General features: G+C 40.9%; 2 protein-coding genes across 2 annotated transcripts; one reads left to right on the top strand and one right to left on the bottom strand.

Moving 5' to 3' along the window:
* Positions 1 to 9,064: 9,064 nt before the first annotated feature.
* Positions 9,065 to 15,469, bottom strand: LOC142776240 (uncharacterized). The gene is made up of 8 exons (XM_075879563.1): positions 15,141 to 15,469; positions 14,347 to 14,459; positions 14,038 to 14,260; positions 12,851 to 13,035; positions 12,265 to 12,403; positions 12,121 to 12,195; positions 9,368 to 9,488; positions 9,065 to 9,168 (listed from the first exon to the last, which is right to left on the bottom strand). The coding sequence occupies exons 1-8, from the start codon at positions 15,316 to 15,318 to the stop codon at positions 9,153 to 9,155; spliced, it is 1,050 nt and encodes a 349-aa protein (XP_075735678.1). The 5' UTR covers positions 15,319 to 15,469; the 3' UTR covers positions 9,065 to 9,152.
* A 211-nt stretch (positions 15,470 to 15,680) lies between these two features.
* LOC142776239 (uncharacterized) lies at positions 15,681 to 17,864 on the top strand (the record flags this gene model as incomplete). The annotated part of the gene is given in 4 exon segments (XM_075879562.1): positions 15,681 to 16,121; positions 16,208 to 16,421; positions 16,859 to 17,053; positions 17,112 to 17,864. Coding segments are annotated over 3 exon segments (1,149 nt in total), but the record flags the coding sequence as incomplete, so codon positions are not given.
* Positions 17,865 to 19,398: the final 1,534 nt, after the last annotated feature.

Raw genomic sequence — 19,398 nt, 5'->3', positions numbered from 1 at the left:
CAAAATTTCTGTTTAATTTGGGCACCCTCACTTTTAAGCCCTAAATTCACGCAAAAAAGTGCTCAATTTATGCGAGTAAATATGGTGTAGGTTGACTTTTTTCCTTTTCACAAATGTCCATTAATAGCCATCGACCTATATGAGTGATCAAAGTCTGGAACAGTACTAGCTGATAAAGTAACACTAGCGTACCTACTATATATGCTTGCAGTAAACTTGCACTCCAACAAAATAAAAACAAGAAAATGCAATAAGAACTTACAAAAATGTTAGGTCACGGTGATTGCTGCCAACTGCAGTTTCGACTCGGACACCACAACTGCACTCGGCATAGATCTTTTGTCGATGGATAAAGTTGTCAGAAATAAAATGGTGTTGTACACAGAGTCATGATTGCTCTATGTGATTCTTTTGTCTCAAACATCAGATAGTGTTAAAGAACTAAACGGGTGCAGAGTAGCTGCCCAACGACTCGTAAGCACATACACAACGCATTTGGACAGTGGTAAGCATAGAAGCACCTCTGACGACGATGAGCCCACGCCAGCAAGATAGTTCTGGACAGAATACGTAAATCTTAAATATTTTGCTTTTTAAAGGGGCTTTGCAACATTTTTTCTACATGGCTAGAAAATGATGATTGGTAGTTCAGGCTCCTAAGAACGTACCATTCAAACATAAGACAGCAACTAGCCTGGAATTTACAATTTTGAAAGTCTGCTAGTAATCGCTCCTTCTGCTCTCTATAAATGATGCCAAATTTCCTAATTATTGCACTGTACACTCAAAAGTTCACAGCTGTTGGTTTATTTGGGCATCGTAAGTTCCATCGTTACCACAGCCGTCGCATGCCCGTGCGGGTGCTCTTGATCACATCAAAGGTAAGTCACGCATTTGAATAAAAATTCAGGAAGTCCCACGTACATTGGGAATCCATGTTATGTGAAGCATGAGCATGGAAGATTACTGTGTTGTAATTTTTTTATTGAGTGAAACGTAATGAAGTGGTGCTAAAGATAAGTATCAATGCACGCACAGGTAGCTGCAAATGTTTTATATAACTAGTCATTTACAGTTGCATAACGATGCCTACAGCAACATGGATATTAGCAACACTAAAAGTGGTAAGCTGATGTAAAGCACTGGACACTGCTACCTAAATCAACTTCACCGGATTGCCCCTTACTACAATTGACGTTTACCCAATGTGAGAGCTGTATAATAGAGGTACTTATGTAACATTTATATAAGTGGAGAGCCAGCACTTCAACCACAATTGATGTTTCACGAACATTATGGTCTATTTGAAAAGTAGTTCCGAGACCTGGCACGGCTCTGTGGTAAAATACTTGATTGCCACACAGAATGTGGAGGTTCGGTTTCTGCTTGGAACGCCAACATTTATTCTCTGCATTTGTCGGAGCAACGCTCCCAATGTCAGCTTTTTCCTAATGCTTACGCGTTAAAATTACCTATGTCTGTTCTTGACGTTCCTGGGTAGATATGAAGTGATCACATGTGGCACATACCCGCATACCATTCGCACATACCCGCCCTCAGTTATGTTACAAGTGGCTAAGGTACTCGGCTGCTGATCCGCTGGTTGTGGGATCGAATCCCGGTTGTGGCGGCTTTATTTCCGATGGAGGCAGAAATGTTGTAGGCCCGTGTACTCAGATTTGGGTGCACGTCAAAGAACCCCAGGTGGTCGAAATTTTCGGAGCCCTCCACTACGGCGTCTCTCATAATGATTTAGTGGTTTTGGGACGTTAAACCCCACAAATCAATCAATCAGTTATGTTCCACTGTCTTGCAGAAAGTGTCGATGTTTGTGACAATGGTTTTCTTGCTCTGATTCTGGGCAGACGTTATTATTTTATTTCACTTCCAAAGTCTACGTAAAAGCTTATTCTCCCGATCTAAGCCCATAGCAAATGCATCCAGCTTTGACGTATCTCTGTAGAAAGGGAAACGAAAGTTGTAATGACATTACACGAGATCTTTAGTGAGCCTAGGCATGCACAGGTTTCCCTATCGGAGGGGACGAAGGTTCATCACTACCCCCCCCCCCTGCCCGAGTCACATGGCCCCCTCTCTATTATGTCAATGTGTGGGGCTGGCTTTGCACCCCCGCCTTCTAGGTGACTATGGGAGTGGCCATTAGAATTAAAGTAAAAACAAGCTTACATTTTATTTGTGGGTTTTATAATTTCTCTTGGCTTTCAGTCATTATACTCAACAACAGAATAAACAAATTACACATGAAGGGTTCCAGGACTTTCCAGGATTTCTTGCAAGTTTTTCAAGGTCTAAAAGGGCCATGCAAACTTGAAATTTTTTTCTATAAAATCTTCAAAAATGGCTTGTTTTTCATTGCATTTGAGTAAATGGACATCATTAAGTAATAACAAAAACATCAAGTCTTGATAGGTTCTCAAGAACACAACACGCAATAACCGCTTATAAGAGGTATTGAGATTCAAAAAATATTTGAGATAGCATTCATTGGTATGCCTAAACTGAGTTTTTTCTCAGTACAGTTTTGCAAAACAGAATCATGTGCACTCACACCAAAGTACTGTTTATGAACTGGAGAGTTTGTCATGTTGAGGGTGATCTACCACATTAAGAAGATTGCAATGTCAATATGGGAGTGCACTGCTCAGGAAATTCAAGGATTTTCAAGGGTGGGTGAAAATTCCAGGACATTCAAGGCCCTTGAAAACAAGTTTTTCAAGTTCAACAGTTTTCAAGGATTTCAAGGACTTGTACGTACCCCGTGTGACTTGTCACCAAGAATAATTCTCGCAATGTCCCGTACAAACTTCTTAATCTGGTCCGCTTCAAGAGCTCTGTATAGTCAGAAAATTAAATATTTTTGTCTGGTTTTCTAGCTATAGCCAGCATTTAATCAGGACCTGATTAAGAGTGAACGGTGGTGTATGATGAACGACTTCGGAACACCAATGTCAACTTAATGGAGCGACGTAAGAGCATAACCATTCCTTGTTGTAAGTCACTCCATCCAGTATGCGGCACACACGGGTGATAAGAAAGGCAAGTGGCATTCACTTTGAAATTTCACATCTTTTCTCTATCTGTAGCATCGCAAAGCTTGGCAGATGTGATCCTAAGTGCCCAGTGCATGCATTACGCTTGTAAGCTCGAAACGCCCAAACCTAGTGAGCTGCTTGCATCATGCCTTTTCATTCAAGAAATTCGGCAAAAGGATTACAGCTAGGTGGCCTCTTGAGACAATAAGACAGGTGTTGTCCCACTTTTTCAAGGACACTTCATGGGTGAATGGGACACATACGTCTTACTTTTTTCTTAAAAACTAATGGTCATATTTTGGTGAAACTTGCTTCATACTATTTCTAAGCACGCTATTTACGAATTCCTCTGGCATAATTTCGGTTATGTGAAAAATATTGATGAACTTGCAAAGGGTTAAAGCATGCAGCGAGTCCCTCGAACTCTACTCGTACGTGACGGATTTTATTTGTGGCAGTTGGTTCATAAAACAATAGGCTCCTTTAATGAAACCATTTGATAATTACTCTGAAAAGTGTTGTAGCACCCCCTTAAGAGCGTGCAGTATCTCATCGTTTCCATCTTCAAATAGAAAGAAGGCCATGCTTTTGCTTGCTGGAATCTGACACTTTATGGATTTGGTGTGTGCTTAATGTAAATAAAGAGGTGTCATGTTCCAAAATTCGTTCTCTTCTCAAATGATGTGGGTCGACCTACATTTAATATTTTAAAAGTTTTTTTGACTGTACATTATTATATAGGAGTGTACGTATATCCTTGCTCAAACTATTTTCAAGTAAATACGATAGTCTCTTTCTCCTTTCAAGTGGTATGTGGTGCTTTTACTTTTTAAGGTGAATTTCCCCTGCGCTTTGCAGTTTTCAAACTACTTTGAGGTATCACGATAAAATTCAGCTCTTAAACATGTTCATTTAAGTTTACTTTGTGCCTTGCCTGGTTTTTTCTATAGAAGTTACTACTCCTCAAACAATGAGGAAATTAAAAATATATAGTAATTGATCCAGTATCATTGCAACTTTTGCTCACTTTAAAGAAGTTTATTCTCAAATATGAATGGAACAGCAGTAGAGATGGGCATATCGATAATGTTCAGTAAGAGATAGTACAGGCCCCAGGTAGCATGCTCCATTGTAAAGCAATTAGTCAATTGAGCCCATTAATTTGATTCCGCATATTACACAGTTGTGTTACGGGGAAGCTTACTAAAAGAAGTTCATAACTATGAAACCTAAATAAGACAGTTGCTGCATGTGCCATCCATACTTTGAGACTCGCACACCAAGCTATTATTGCCTTCACTTTCAGTGTCATTTTTTATTGATTGATTGATATGTGAGGTTTAACGTCCCAAAACCATGATATGATTATGAGAGACGCCATAGTGGAGGGCTCTGGAAATTTCGACTACCTGGAGTTCTTTAACGTGCACCCAAATCTGAGCACACGTGCCTACAGCAATTCCGCCTCCAACAGAAATGCAGCCGCTGCAGCCAGGATTCAAACCCGCGACCGATCAGCAGCCGAGTACTTTAACTGCTAGACCACCGTGGCTTGATGAGGTTTGCCGAATTGCTGTCAGACGACAAATTTAGGGCCAGCCTTACGATGTTGATGCTTTCTATAAGTATAGCACAACAGCTAAGAGCCAGACTGCAGTGGGAGTGGAGGTATCTAGCACACGCAGCAAGCCTGAAGAAAGTGCGAAGCTGGGAAGTCTCCTTTGTTTCTCTTGAGCTTCCTTTCCTCCTCTCTTTCTTTTTTTACAGTTTTTTTGTCTGTATTTCGCCTATTTTTTTCTTGCCCTTTCTATTTGTCTTCGTATTTCTTCTTTTTCCATCTCTGTCTATTTCTCGCTTAATCTTTTTTATTTTTTATGTGGTTTGTACAAAGTGCTTCTCACTTAAAAGCACCTTCAGACTGCATGATTTCGCGCTATCGTGTACGGCAGCGCTAATGCCATGCATGTTAATATTATGGTCGTTGATGTACTTAATATCCTTGCACATGTAAGTGTATGCATGTAAGTGTATGCACATGTAAGTGTAACACTCAAACATTACGTGTTTGTTTATGTTCGAGCACTTTCTAGATTTTACGTGGTAGTATGTATTTATCATTCTAAACTCAAATTATCATTCAAATGTCAACTAAAGCAGTTTTAAAAGACAGAAAGTTCTGCGATGCATTTGATGTTGGGAGCACATTATGCGACATCATTTGCGACGTCTAGTTTTTGTCTAAAAGAGAAGTGCATACGACGTTAATAATACATAGGCTCTTTAGACTGTAAGAATGGCGCCTTATGGTGATGTCGATTACATGTTATTGATAGAGGCAGACATATGGATCTTATTTCTACATTGAAATTATTTCCCAGAGTTACAGTATCCAGGTACAAAGTGACCTTGATGCGATACTACTATGGTGTAATAAGTGAAATATGAGGCTGAATTTTGCCAAGTGTGAAGTCATCCAGTTTACTAACAAACATCACACTTTTGATGGTATGTGTTGTCTTGATGGTGAAAACCTGTCGATTGTATCCAATTATAAATATTTAGGTGTTTTGTATAAGAATGAATTTTAATGAAATGACCACATTAACTATGTAGCAGCCAAGGCTGGTCGTGTTCTCAACTTCTCAAAGGGGAACTTCAAGAAATATCCTCTTAAGTTGAAAAAAACTCTTTACTTTTCAAATGTGCGCACTATTTTACAATACGGGTGCTCCGCATGGGACCCAGGTACAAAGAAAGACTTCATTATCCAATTAGAACGCATTCAGAAGCGTGCAGCATGTTTTTTTTTTTCCTCAAACTATCACTTTTCAATAAGCTCTTCTGACATAAGAGCCGATCTTGGATGGCTGACTTTGCAAGATGAATGAAAATACATACGCCTAAAGCTATTTCACAAAATTTTTATTGAGGTAACAGGCATTAGAAAGGAAATATATTCTCGATCTTACATACCGGTCAGCCCATCGTGATTACTCTCTGAAGGTGAGAAAATATAGCTGTCGCATTAACATATACAAGCATTCCTTTTTTTCCAAGAACATTCTATGATTGGAATAGTCTACCGGAGAAGGTTATCTTGTCACCAATCAATTTCTTCAACAGTACCCTTGCTGAAGTTTTGCTCCACTAGGTATCGCGTAACCTCTGTACGGCACTCAAAAATTTGTCTCCTAATATGTTTTTTTAGTCCTTTTTACTTTTTTGTAGTTTTGTGGTAATGTATTGTTCTAGGTTTGATGCGATATATTTTTCGAGTGATGTATTCGGAACGTACATGTGTGACATTATCTGTAATCTTAAAGGGGCCCTCCAACACTATTGAAGCACCTATTTTTTATCTGTGTTTCGCATAGATTGATAGCTGTAGGTAATTTTAGCATAGGTCTAAGCATTCATATCAAATGATTTAGTATTTTAATCACACAATGAAGTCACTACATTGCTGCCCACCGCATTACCACGTAGTGGCACTCGCCAGAACTTTGCAGGCAGAAATGACGCTAGAAGGTTGCCGACATATCCTTGGATAAATGTAACGTTAGAAGTTATTGTGGTGTAGCATCAAAACTGAGGTTACTAATCTGTTTTATTTTTCTTCTCTGTTGCTTTTTCATCGACTGTGAACAGACTCGGTCACAACAAAAAAAGATCACTGCAACTACAAAGCACGACAAAAGTGCTGGCTGCCATTTCGCCACTGGATTCTTGGCTTGCATGAGTAGGATGTATATACGAGAAACCTTTCTCTTTTTCTTCCCTTGTCTTGCTTTTGGGAGTTTGTGAGCTGCCTCTTTTCGCACGTGCACTGTTGAAGGGGTGCAATGTATCATTGTTGTTCGTTGGGTAGCTCACCGAACAATGCGCGAAGTGTCAACAACACTTCACTGTCTTGGTCGTTTCACAAGTTCCTTTCTCAGAATAAAAGGAGGGATTGACTTGGAATGTTGTAAAAAACAGCACAAAATACCTTGCTTCGACACAGTAGCTCCCGCGCACGTTCTGGCAAGCCAGGCGTCAAGCACCACGCTTGTCATTGAGGCAACAAAGTCAACATGACTTTGAAAACAAGAAAATAAAAAAAGCAAGCAACTATAGGGTGCAAGCTTCCCCTAAATGGGCACTTCCAGCTTATTTCATCGGGGAGCTTTCCGACGTCATGGGCGCGTGAAATGTGGTCAAATGACTCCGCGAAAATCAAGTTGAGGGCCAGCATTTTTTCTTGTATTTTGAATTTTCTAAGTCGAATAACTTCAGATTGTGAGCCGTTATCACTGCCATTTTTGCGCATTAATCTGTCTGTACTTCGGTCTACATAACCCACGAATAAAACATGGGGGGTTGAATAGTGTTGGAGGGCCCCTTCAAGTCATTGCTGATCTTGTTATGTTAACTCTTGATGTTGTACGCCTCCTGTAATGTATTATTTATTTTTTCCCCTACTATATGCCCCTTGGGCACTGTAGGTATCTGAATAAATGAATAAATAAATAAATAAATAGAAGACAGGATATCAGTGGTTCACTGAAATGTATCCAACAGAAATGCCAGCATTGAGGCTCGTACCATTGCTGTGTTCTCAGAGAGCAACAACACACATGGAACATTCGTTCTCTAAAAAGCCTGGAGCTATGCAATAAAGTGCATGCAACATTGCACGAAAGATTAATGCACAGACACCGATATGCCTGAAGCCTTATTATGTAATACCTTTGCGGTGTGAAACACATTCCTACCTTCCACCCAAAAGTTAAATGCTGAAAGCTCAAGTAAGAGAAGTTTACTTACTCTTTCACAAATGCCATATAATGTAGTGAGAAAACGCTTGTGTGAATTAACCGCAAAAGAATTTATCTAGCAGTGTTCGACCACCGACCGCTGTGGCCATGTTGTGTTATGAGGAAGGGACCGACAACAAACCAGAAAGGGTTAAAAGTCTCAGCATCACAAATACAAAGACCCTTGATAACAATCATTAGTGTATATAATACAGGAGCTTAAAGCCAGCCTGAGGCATTCGCAATGTAGTACCACAGTAAAACCCCTCAAAAATGAAATTTATGGGACACAAAAAAGTTTGTAGTCACAAAATTTTGTTGCTGTGAAATTTCATCTATAGGCCACAAAAGTTAAGGAGACCTTATGATGAAGACTTGTCGTTGGGTCTTGACAAGTGCATTATTTCTTGCTCAATAATGGTGACTCTCAAGTGTAATTATTCACAACAGACCCACTTTCATCTGTCATCCTCCTGCAAGAACAAACAGTGTTGTTATCTGCCGTCTTCCCAACAGAAGCAAATGATCATAAAACTTAAATAGCAGATTATAAATTTGAATTGCTAGTAAAATCATAGTCAAGAATATAAATTTGAGTTGTATATTGTCTACATCCTTTAATTTGCATTAACAACATAGATTCCTTTTGCATCACTACTTAAAGGTACATTCACTGCAATACCTAATTACAATGTAAAAGGTGCGAATGCATCAATGTTATTCTCATTTTAACAGTGCATGGTATGATGGAAAGTAAAAGCTAAAATTTCAATTCCTATTTAGATGCAGGTTGATCTAATGTTCATCCTGAAAGCATTGTCAGAACTGATAGTAAAAATGTGCCTCCCAGTTAAAAAAAGCAATTGAAACCAATTGGAAAATTTCCACCTGGTCCAATTGGTTCCAATTGTGAATTAGTACACAATTGAGCCAATTGGACCAATTGGTTTTACACCAATTGGTTTTACACCAATTGGTATAGAACCAATTGGTCCAATTGGTTGTGCACCAATTGGCCCAACACCAATTGGACCAATTGTGTATAATTCACAAATGGAATCAATTGGTTTTATGCCAATTGGCTCAAATGGTATAGTATGGCATGACCAATTGGCATCTAACCAATTGGACCAATTGTTTATATGCCAATTGGCTCAAATGGTACAGGACGTATTGATTAATGAATGCATGTAGACACCTTTGACAAAAATGCAATTATTGTAAAACAGAACATCTTTTATTTACAAACATAATATGCGGTATCTTGCCATGCAGGTCCAGCACTTTGCTACAGCCACATTGGTTAGTCACGCTGCACCCTGCAGAAACAATAAACAAACAGCATTTGCATGAAGGCTAGTTTCATTACAGTTAAAAAAAAAGTGGCTCACAATGAAAAGTGGAATTAAATGCACTTTAGGTTCAATACACATTGAAGTAGAGCCCCAACTTATCAAGCCAAAATTTGTTTACTACTGAAGTTAAAAAAATTGCAAAACAAAATTGCGGTTGGTGTACCTCTTTGCCATCTTGTCGATGTCTGCGATTTTCTCTCCAACATAATGGTTCATTCGCTTCATGAGCGTTTGGACCGCACTGTCTGGGAAACCTTGCTTTTCCAAGCGACGCTTGTAGCAGGCTGTTAAAAAAAGGCATTTAAACATATATAAGATACACAGGTATAATTATTAACATAAAGCTAAATGAATCCATTATAGAATAAAAAATACGCTTTGTTTTTAGGCAGCTGCACATGAAAATTTTAGGTAGCATCTTCAGTGGTGTCAAAATGGCATCTCATAGCAGAAAAGATATCAAAAGCACTCATTATTACTTCGGTAGCAAAGCATTTTGGATATAAATGACACAAAAACAATGCAGAATATAGAACTAATGAATCTATTCATGAAGTTATCGTGAGAAATTTTTTTAAAACAGATTTTAAATGTAATATCAGTTAACCATCTATGAAATTCACCATTATGTATTTTCGCCTCATAAACTGCATACATCATGAGTGATACTATTAAGAAATGTCCCAGAAGAATAGACCTCTACCAGGGTACATCACAGTGCGACGTCGCTAGCGCACGTGGAAGGTGTGGTTGGCGAAGCATTACCTCTGGTGCCTCAGTGCAGTACGGTCGTGCGATGTTTGGGGAAAGTTTTTTTCTTTACTTTCTTTTTTCAAAGCCTAACTTCATGTTACAATGGCGACATCAGCTGTAGTACATGTCAGTGAACATCTAGCTGTGTGGTAAACTGCGTGATGAAATATTTGCCACGCTGGCTGTTTATCTTGAAGAAGTGAACACACGTGGTGGCCTGTGCGAGGAAAAGCGGCATCGTCTTGGAAAATGTGCACTCTATTGTGGAGTGTAGTGTACGTTAAAAGGCATCAACAATATCGGTTCATCTTGACATCTGCAAAGGTGAACCTGAGAAGATTGTGTGTGGTACGTGCAGGGTGAATAACGATGTGGCTTGTTTGCAAAAACATAGGCGCTTGTTTTGGGCTGGTGGCAGCGACCGGTTGTCTACAGAACTTGATTCAAGATTTTAGTGAAGGTAAATATGCATTTGACACGGTCATCTGCGAGTCTGTACATCTCAGCATTTGCGCTCTGTGCAGGAAAAAAATTGCATGATCACCGGGCTGAAAGATACCACTGGTAAAGCTAAATATACGCTTCGCCCCAGCGAGTACACAAACCCAATAAAGGTATAACTCGTTTTATCAGAGGCCTCATATGACTTCATGTAAAAGGCAGAGATTCTTGTTTCACATATACTTAGTACCTTTACTGCTCGATATTCATGAAGTGAAGATGCACACTAGAAGTTTGTGTGTTAGGTCTTAAGGGAACAATGTAAGTATGCGAATACCTTGTATGCATCAGATGCAGTGATGTGACTGTGCAAAAGATAACGTATGTAATTAAGTTAAAGAGTTTAAAAATGCATAAATTTTCAGAGGGGTATGAGGAATGTAGCTGACAACTTTGCTTTAATTTTCACAAGGATTTGTTAACCTCAGCCGAACACACGACAAAGTGTTTTCTTGTTTGTTCTTGTTTCTTTTCCCATTCATCTTCGGTCAGAATTTTGCGGCACGAGTGAGAATTTTCTTCATAACCTCTCGCACAGCAGCTCAAAACCTTGCTGCAGCCAATGCTGTGCCTCGTTTAAAACTGCGATGCACATGTCGCAACGAAAATTGGGTACATTTAGGTCTATACCATTACAATATTTCTCAAAGCATCCGTCACCGTGAATACGTTTGCTTTTGAAGAGGAAAAATGTTTTTTTAATGGCTGCCATCTATGGCAGCCTACAACAATTCACCAAAATTTCAGCCTGACGAATGCAGACACATGCAGCCCTGCTAGTATGTAGAAAGATCCCGCTAGCGGAACTTTCTTGTCAACCAGCCCCAGCGCCGTAGGAAGGAATGGTGGGCACAGTGCTCATAGTGACGTCACATTATTTGCAAACAGGGAGAGGTATCTATAAAAACACCAGATCTGTGCGGAAGGCACAGCACAGTCACAGCGAAAGCTAGAAGAGCGACCTTTCAGAGCCTTTTCGAAACACTCATTGGTAACTAGTACAAGCACACTTGCTTGATACCCACTAGGTCATTATTAATAAATTTATTTGGGTAGTAGGCCAGCATTTGCTATGCTGTTTTTCGTCATTCTTCTGAGAAGCGTGGTATCCGCTAAACACTTGCAAGGAATTTTGTGCCAATTTATGCAGTGACTGACAACGATGAGGAATTATGCCTAAAATGGGTATGCGCCACAGTTAATAGCTCAACAAAAACAAGATTTTGTAATGGGTTGGAGCATTGGATGACCCACTTACTACGCTGTTCACATTGTGCGACAACTGCTTGTTCTTTCGCTGTTTTAAAACGCTTTATAAGTCGTATTAACGCAATTGCTTTCTCGACATCAAGCCTGCCTAAGGCAAGTTTGCCAACAAGTCCCAAGCTCCGGCGTGGCTCAGTGGCAGAATACTGGGCTGGCACCCAGTGGACCAGAGTTCGAGCCCCACTGTGTCATTAGTTTTTTTCGCTATGTTCGCGCAAGACCTGAGTTGTGATCTCACAACAGCTTTCGCTGTAATATATGTGCATAGTACTGGGTCTTGGTTGAACTTCAGCACTGTAAACTGTGCAAAGTGAGGTAACTTAGTTATTGGTGCTTCATTAGAACACCATTTATGAGCTCACACACTGACGAAATGGGATATATGTTGATACTCACTTCGCATGACAGACACCTTCCATGGTGTCAATGGATCCTTTCTCGGCCGATTTGGGAAACGAGGACAATGCTTGCCTGCAGAACATTATACATTAAGCAATTTTAAACACTGCATTACTGGCAGTTCAAAGTACTGGAAATTACCTTGCAATGATCGTCCTTGTAGCTGAGCTGGATCCCAGATTGTCACCAGCAGATCCTTAATGAACAAAGAATCTTTGTCCCGAGCCTGCACACGACGCCATGTTTCCAGCGGAATTCGCAGCCCTTGTCCAATGTCAACCTGCAGAAAATAAAAGCAGCAGTAACACATGAGTGCCATTCACAATGCTTAAATTTAATGTACCATATATAAAGGTTTTCAATTGAGCAGAACTATTCTGTGTGAAGTTCACAAATAAACGCATGTAATTGAACAACAGCTTCTTGCTTATCACATAAAACTAATGCATGCTTTCCTTCAAATTTCACGAAGAAACACTGCAGCTGAGTCATTGAAGCCTTAGTGGTTTACAGTGCACTAGGGCAATGATACACCATGGTTTGTGGGCTGTAACTGGAACATGAGGAAGTGAACGGATCACTTGCAAAGAAAAACATACACCTGTCAAAGAACTAGGCCAGGCTTATGAGCTGAGGATTTCAAGTGTAGTTACTATATGATTGCTGTCATTATGTAGGCACTAAGCACAGCTTTTTCTAAAATAAAACTGAGTCTCAAACATCTCACCAAGCTACCGCCTGATGCACCAGCTTGCGCCTTCAAGGGAGAATGTGGGCACTCTCTGGTGGGTGATGAAGGGGGGGATGGTGTGCTGCTAACTGCTGGAAGAGTGATGTCCATGCTGTGTGGCAGAGGGGTGCCAGGGCTGTGGGACTGAGCAGTAGGCTCTGCACTTTTGTATCTACTGGAGCCTACATGAAAATTGCACATCAGAAACTGAAGTGAACCAACTAACATTGGAACATGGTTATTCGCTTAGAAGGTACATTTGCTACATATAGATGGGGACGAAGGAAGGACACAAGACATAGCGCTAAACTACATCTGATTATTCATTTTTGATGGAACGACCTATATGTACCAAACATGCCAATAACAGCAGTCTTAGTCCAAGCACTAGCAAAGAATAAAGTAAGCAAACTACACTTACCTTGCACACTGCCTATGGCTTATCAATGTTCTGAAATTCTACCTCATTTCTTAAGAGCGTTGTGGAAGCAAAGCTTTCAGGACACTTGTCAGAAGTGTATGAAATTGATTGCAGGAAAGATGCTAAGGCGCATTGCCGGGCTAGTTGGTTGGGGTTCATCATTTATATGGGTATAGCGCACCACCACAAGGACATAAAAAGATCTGCTGTATCTTAACATGATCTTTTCCAGGTTTTACCGGTCTACTGTTATTGTATAAATAGCATGTGTGATCGCAAATGAAACAGTAGTTGCAAGTTAGTGCTAAGTGTGTGTCTCTGTGTCCTTGTGGTGGTGCGCTATACCCATATAATCGCAGGAAAGAAAATGGTGTGAGGACCCCTTCCACGACACCTAAGAATGGACATAGAATTTTTGAACGCTGATAAGCCATAGGCAGTGTGTAAAATGGTGTGTTGTTTTGTAAAACTTTTTTGATGATGCTTGGCCAAAGAGTGCTGTCATAGGCTATTTACGTCCATATAATTTTGCTCCATCAGAAATTAAGCATCAGTTGTAGTTCAGCACTATATGCCTCGTGAGTTCATTCTTCGTCCCCGTGTATATGCGCAGTAGAGTTTAATGATGCAATACCAACTAGCCCAACAAAGCATCCTCGTGAACTTAACTTGCTAAATCATTCTTACACTCTTGTTTACAGAATATTCCTTCTACCAAGAGTGTGTGCCACCACTTCATATATAATATACCAATTAGACTTGCCTTCTCTGATCTTGACTAGGAGCTCCTTTTGGAGATCTCTGTTCAGCCCTCGAAGCTCTACGAGTTCCTCGTTCTGAGCATCTATTTTTTTTTGCATTTCTGCAACTTTTTTTTGGAGCTCATTCAGCTCAGCCTCCTGTGAGGGTGAGACCTTCACAGCTTTTTTCTTTTTTTGTAGAATTTTTAAAAGCCGCTCCCTACTCTCGGAGGGCTTGTCTTGTTCCTAAAAAATAAAACATGAGCAATAAAATACTGGGCAATATTTTCTTTTATGCTTGGTCAAGCAATTACATATAGGGTGAACCATACCTTCGATGGTGCAACATTGCTGTCGCCATCGCTGGCTTGATCAGAATCTTCAATTAGGGGCCTCACCCGCACCCTTTTTCGGGACACAATTTCCTTCAAGTCTTGTTCCGACTCTGGAATACACAACATTCTATTACAGTACAAGTCGTAAGCTAGAAAAACGGTGTAACTGAAGACTACCATAAAAGCAACATGGCCCAAGAGAGCAATATGATTGTAGCAAGAAATGTTAACCTAGAAAAACGTATCTGTCTCAACAGATTGTGATACATACATATAAAGGTTAAAGCTCTTTACATAAGCAAATGACACAAGCTCACGTGTTTGAAAAGGCAAACTAAAAGATTGGTGAACCATCAAGAAATATATTCATGTGTGCACATAATTTCGCGTGTACATTCGAATTTAATGGCTATATATCTGAATCAATTAAATGCTTGATGTCGTTTGATCACATAAATGACCACAGTGCACGCCATATTTACCTGGGTATATGACAAAGAGTGGGTGTACACGTGAGTGTACGCAAATATAATTAGGAAGTTCTACAATTTGTGCGTTCAAAGAAACCTAGAGCGCCTAGCTCACTTACGTTTTTTCATGCATCTGCCTGTTCTAGCCCCCTACATTAAACGGGGCACGTAATTTTAATTTTGCCGAATTGCACGAACTTCGATGAAAATCGCCCTGCACTGACGTATACACGATCGATTTATCGCACGTCACATCGTTGCTGCGTGGAGCACGAAACAATCGAACTAATTCAATGCAGCCTTAAAAATGCACAAACTTACCTCCAACCCGCAAAATTCTTGCGCGGTAGTAGGCACATGTGCCGGTGGAATCGGTCCATTTGACCATAAAGAAGGCTGTCGAATAATCCTCATTCGGATTGAAATTTTTTATGTCTTCCACTGGCACGATTGCCAAATGTTTGTCGTCCTGGTATCGAACGTAAGCGTGAGTAATCATCGCTGCAACGTTCCGATTCCAACACCGCAGACAATCACGCACAACACACAGAACACACTACACACGTTCTCGAGCAGTACGATGCCACCATTACCACGTTTTTTTCCGAAAAGCTGCTGCAAGCTCATTGATGTTGATGCTAGTTAGGCCGTCCTGAAGTGACAAGGATGGCGCCCAGCTAGAACTAAAAAAGCAAAATAAGTTAGACACTGACACTGATGCTAAAATAAAATGTTATTGCTGTTGAAAAATAGTTTGATAAACTTATTATTTGGCATTCAAATCCCCCATAAATAAAAAAGTTACGCCAATTTTGAGGCCATTGTTGAGCTTGTTGGCTCGTTGCACGCAGCAGCGCGGCCATGGAGGCCTCCGTGAGCGCGGCAGACGTCGAAAACAATTTTTTTCGGCTTTTGTGACGTGATAAATGCCAAGAAAAAAACGTTTTCTTTTTTAGGTTGCGTTCACTGACCACTTGCGGTGAGCTATTGTAAACAAACGTATGTTTGGTATGTTTGCGGCCGCAGGACTGTGGTAGCGTGGTCGTTCTGTGGCGTGGGTCGGTGTTCTGGCAAGTGTTCTGTGGGTCGGTCAATCTAGCGTGTAGAGCAAGTGGTGGTCAGAGCGCATTCAAGTTTTACACATAGACGAGCGCATAGCGGTCACCGCCACATATTAGCAAGATGGAACCGCAGAAGAAACGGAAAAAGCGCGGAAGGTATAAAAAGTATCTGAATCCAAGCAGTGTATGCAGTGTGCCCAGATCAACAGACTCATCAGCTAGGCTGCGGCTCGCTAAAACTGTAAGTAAACTTCTTTAATTGTCTCGACTCTATCAGATTATCGGCAAAAAATGTCCTTGTTAAATCTCAATAATCTTGCCGCGCAGGAATCCATAAAGGATGGCTCACACAATAAAAGTTCGGATGAAGGTCCGCTGGATTCGCGGCCGCCCGTCGGTCAAGCGGAGTACACGGTACCGCAAAATGCGACATCGATGGCCGCTGCGGTGTTGGCGGCGGACAGTGCTGTGCAGCATGCGAATAATGACGACGATGGGCAGCGATTCCGATGGAGCGAGCAGCCTATGTTCTAGAACGCTGGTACGTAGATGGATGCCTTCGTCTCAAATATTGTACGCAGTGCGTTGAATGTAACAAGTACGTACGTTTGTGTTGGTGCGTGCACGCGTGCTGGAAAGTGCACCTACAAACATAATTTCCTAAAGCATTGGCTTAATGATTTCGAGAATGCGTGCTCAATTTAATTAAGAGGCACAGTTAAATTTAATTAGAGAAACTGTTGAGCCTCATTTACCACAACGTTACGATTGAAATCTTGGGTCCTTTTCTTGGAGCTGGTTTTCATAAAAGAAAAAGAAGCACGCGCGGGGGGGGGGGGGCGCAACATTTGTTTTACAGAGAGTTACAGTATATATCCTTTAGTCGTGTAAAAATTTGCAAGAGACAAATATGTTTTTAGTATATTCTTTGCTATTTATTTTTATGATTTATCTAAATGCATTTTTTTTTTTGTCTAGACATCTCCGCAGCCAGCCATTCCGGGTGATCGAAGTGAACGACAGAGAGATCTGCAAGATATAGATGATGGAGGTGATTACAGTGGAGACTGTGCCGCCACTGTGTATGATCCATGTGGTGCAAATCATTTCATCAGTGATGATGACAACACAGATTTTGGCAGTTGTGATGACACAACTGACCCTACAACAATGGTATGCTTCCACATAATAATTGTATTCATGTAAACCTTACAATGAATTTTTTCTGCAGGGCACTCAACATGATACTGTGGACAGCGTGACTCGGGGCGTGTTTCTATCTGAATGTAACAGTGAAGTGTGTGATGTGGCTGATGGCATAGACAGTGAGGGACCTTTCAATGGAAACTTGTCAACCGATGCCGACACAAACAGGACACAACTTGGAGATTTGTTTCAGGAGGTCCTGAATGAAAAGATTGTCGTTTCAAAAGGCGAGATGCTTTTGATGATATTTAAACATGCCATAAAAAGTAATTTGTCTTTTACAGCAATGGTGAGTTTGATTGAAATGGTCAACATGTTTTTTGAACGACCTGTTCTGCCACATTCACGATACCAGCTTGGCAAGCTTTTTTCAGAGCATGGCACCGAGATGAGTTTTCATTTCATTTGTGGTAAATGTTCGACAGTGCACGAGGTCGCACAATCCTATGCTCAGTCGAGTCATTGTCAAAAATGTGGCTGGGCTCTAGCTTCCTCAGTAAACAGCGAATCATTTTTTGTCCTATTGGATGTCCCCTCTCAACTTCGAAAGGTTTTAAAGAATTGCAGCTTTCTTGACCTGACAAAGCCCTTAAGTCAAAGCAGTAACCTTTCTGATATTTGTGATGGAGAATTATATCGCAAATTTGTTTCTGCTACAGTAGACGAAGGGCACAGGATTAGCTTTACATTAAATGCAGATGGCACACCACTATTTTCATCCAGCAACACTTCAATTTGGCCTATACAGCTACTGGTGAATGAGGTGCCCATTATGCAAAGAGGGGACAAACTTGTGTTGGCTGCTCTTTGGTTTGGAAAGAAAAAGCCAGATATGAGCATTTTTCTTGATGTGTTTGTAGAGAAAATGGAAGGTTTGGCACAGAATGGCTTTGTTCTTGATCATGAAGGACAGCCGAAGCTGTTCAAGGCTTATTGCATTTGCTGTGCAGTTGATTCAGTGGCAAGAGCCCCCATGCAAGGGGTCATGCAATTTAATGCATACTATGGGTGTAACTGGTGTCTGCAAAAGGGGGAACGCATTGCAGGCACTACCAGGTACCCAGTAGAGAAGAATGAGCCACCAGAGCGTTCTGAACAAGAAATTATGGAAGATGCAGAAACTGCATTGCAACAGGATCATTCTGAAAGAGGAGTGAAGACAGTTTCTCCACTTCTAAACTTGCCACATTTTGATATAGTCTGGGGTTTTGTCCCCGATTATATGCATAGTATTTTGTTGGGAGTGGCGAGGCAGTTTTTAGAGATGTGGATGGCTGATGCACAGTGTGATTTCTATATTGGGAAGCATCAAAGAACGATTGATGAAAGGCTGACAGCACTGGCTCCTCCTAGAGAAGTGCGCCGGTTGCCAAGAGCAACAAAAGAAAGAAAGTGGTGGAAGGCCAAGGAGTTTGAGAATTGGGTGCTCTTCTACAGCCTGCCAGTGCTGCAAGGAATTTTGAATAAATCTTGCATCAGTCACTGGGCTTGCCTTGTTGAGGTGCTTCACATTCTGCTGTCACGTAACATAAGTTTGTCACACTTTCAGCGAGCAGAAGAACTCCTTTTGGAGTTTCACGTCATGGCAGAAGCCATATATGGGAAAAAATGCATGACATTTAACCTACATCAACTTGTGCACATTGCAAAAAGTGTCAAGCACTGGGGCCCACTGTGGGCGCATTCGGCATTCCCGTTTGAAGCTGGCAATGGCGCATTAAAGTCCATGGTAAAAGCTGCAAATGGCGTACCACACCAAATTTGTAGAGCACATCAAGTTGAGGACTTGATCGACAAGCTATCAAGCATAACAACAGACAGGAGAGTGCTTGACTACTGTATGTCGCTCGACAAAAGAGCCACACAGAAGACAGTTGTTGCTGAAGACATTCGCCTTTTTGGTAGGGGTGTCCCATACAGAAGTGATGCTTCTACAGATCTTGTGCAGTACACCCGTATGCTTATGAAAGGGACAGTATACACGAGCCATAACTACTCGTCAAAAAAAAAGACTAACAGTTCTGTCGTACGCCTTGCTGACCAATCATATGCGGTTATAGAAACAATTCTTATGAAACAAGGCGAAGTGTACATTGCAGCCAGGCGCCTCCACTGCTCAGCAGTAAAATATAGCACCTTAGTGATGGAACATTTGGTGAAGGTTCAAAGAGAAGCAGCAACAACAACTCTTGTATCAGCATCAGAAATTTTCAGTGTTTGTGCACACATGCAAGTAGGCCCGAACATATTCATTTCACCCGTGCCTAGCTCGTTCACAATGTAAATTTTCAAATCTGGTGTGCAATTCTAAT

This window comes from Rhipicephalus microplus, chromosome X (genome assembly GCF_043290135.1).
Source record: "Rhipicephalus microplus isolate Deutch F79 chromosome X, USDA_Rmic, whole genome shotgun sequence".
NCBI lineage: Eukaryota > Metazoa > Arthropoda > Arachnida > Ixodida > Ixodidae > Rhipicephalus > Rhipicephalus microplus.
The sequence above is the reverse complement of the archived record's forward strand: the minus strand, read 5'-3'. Positions and strand labels throughout refer to the sequence as shown.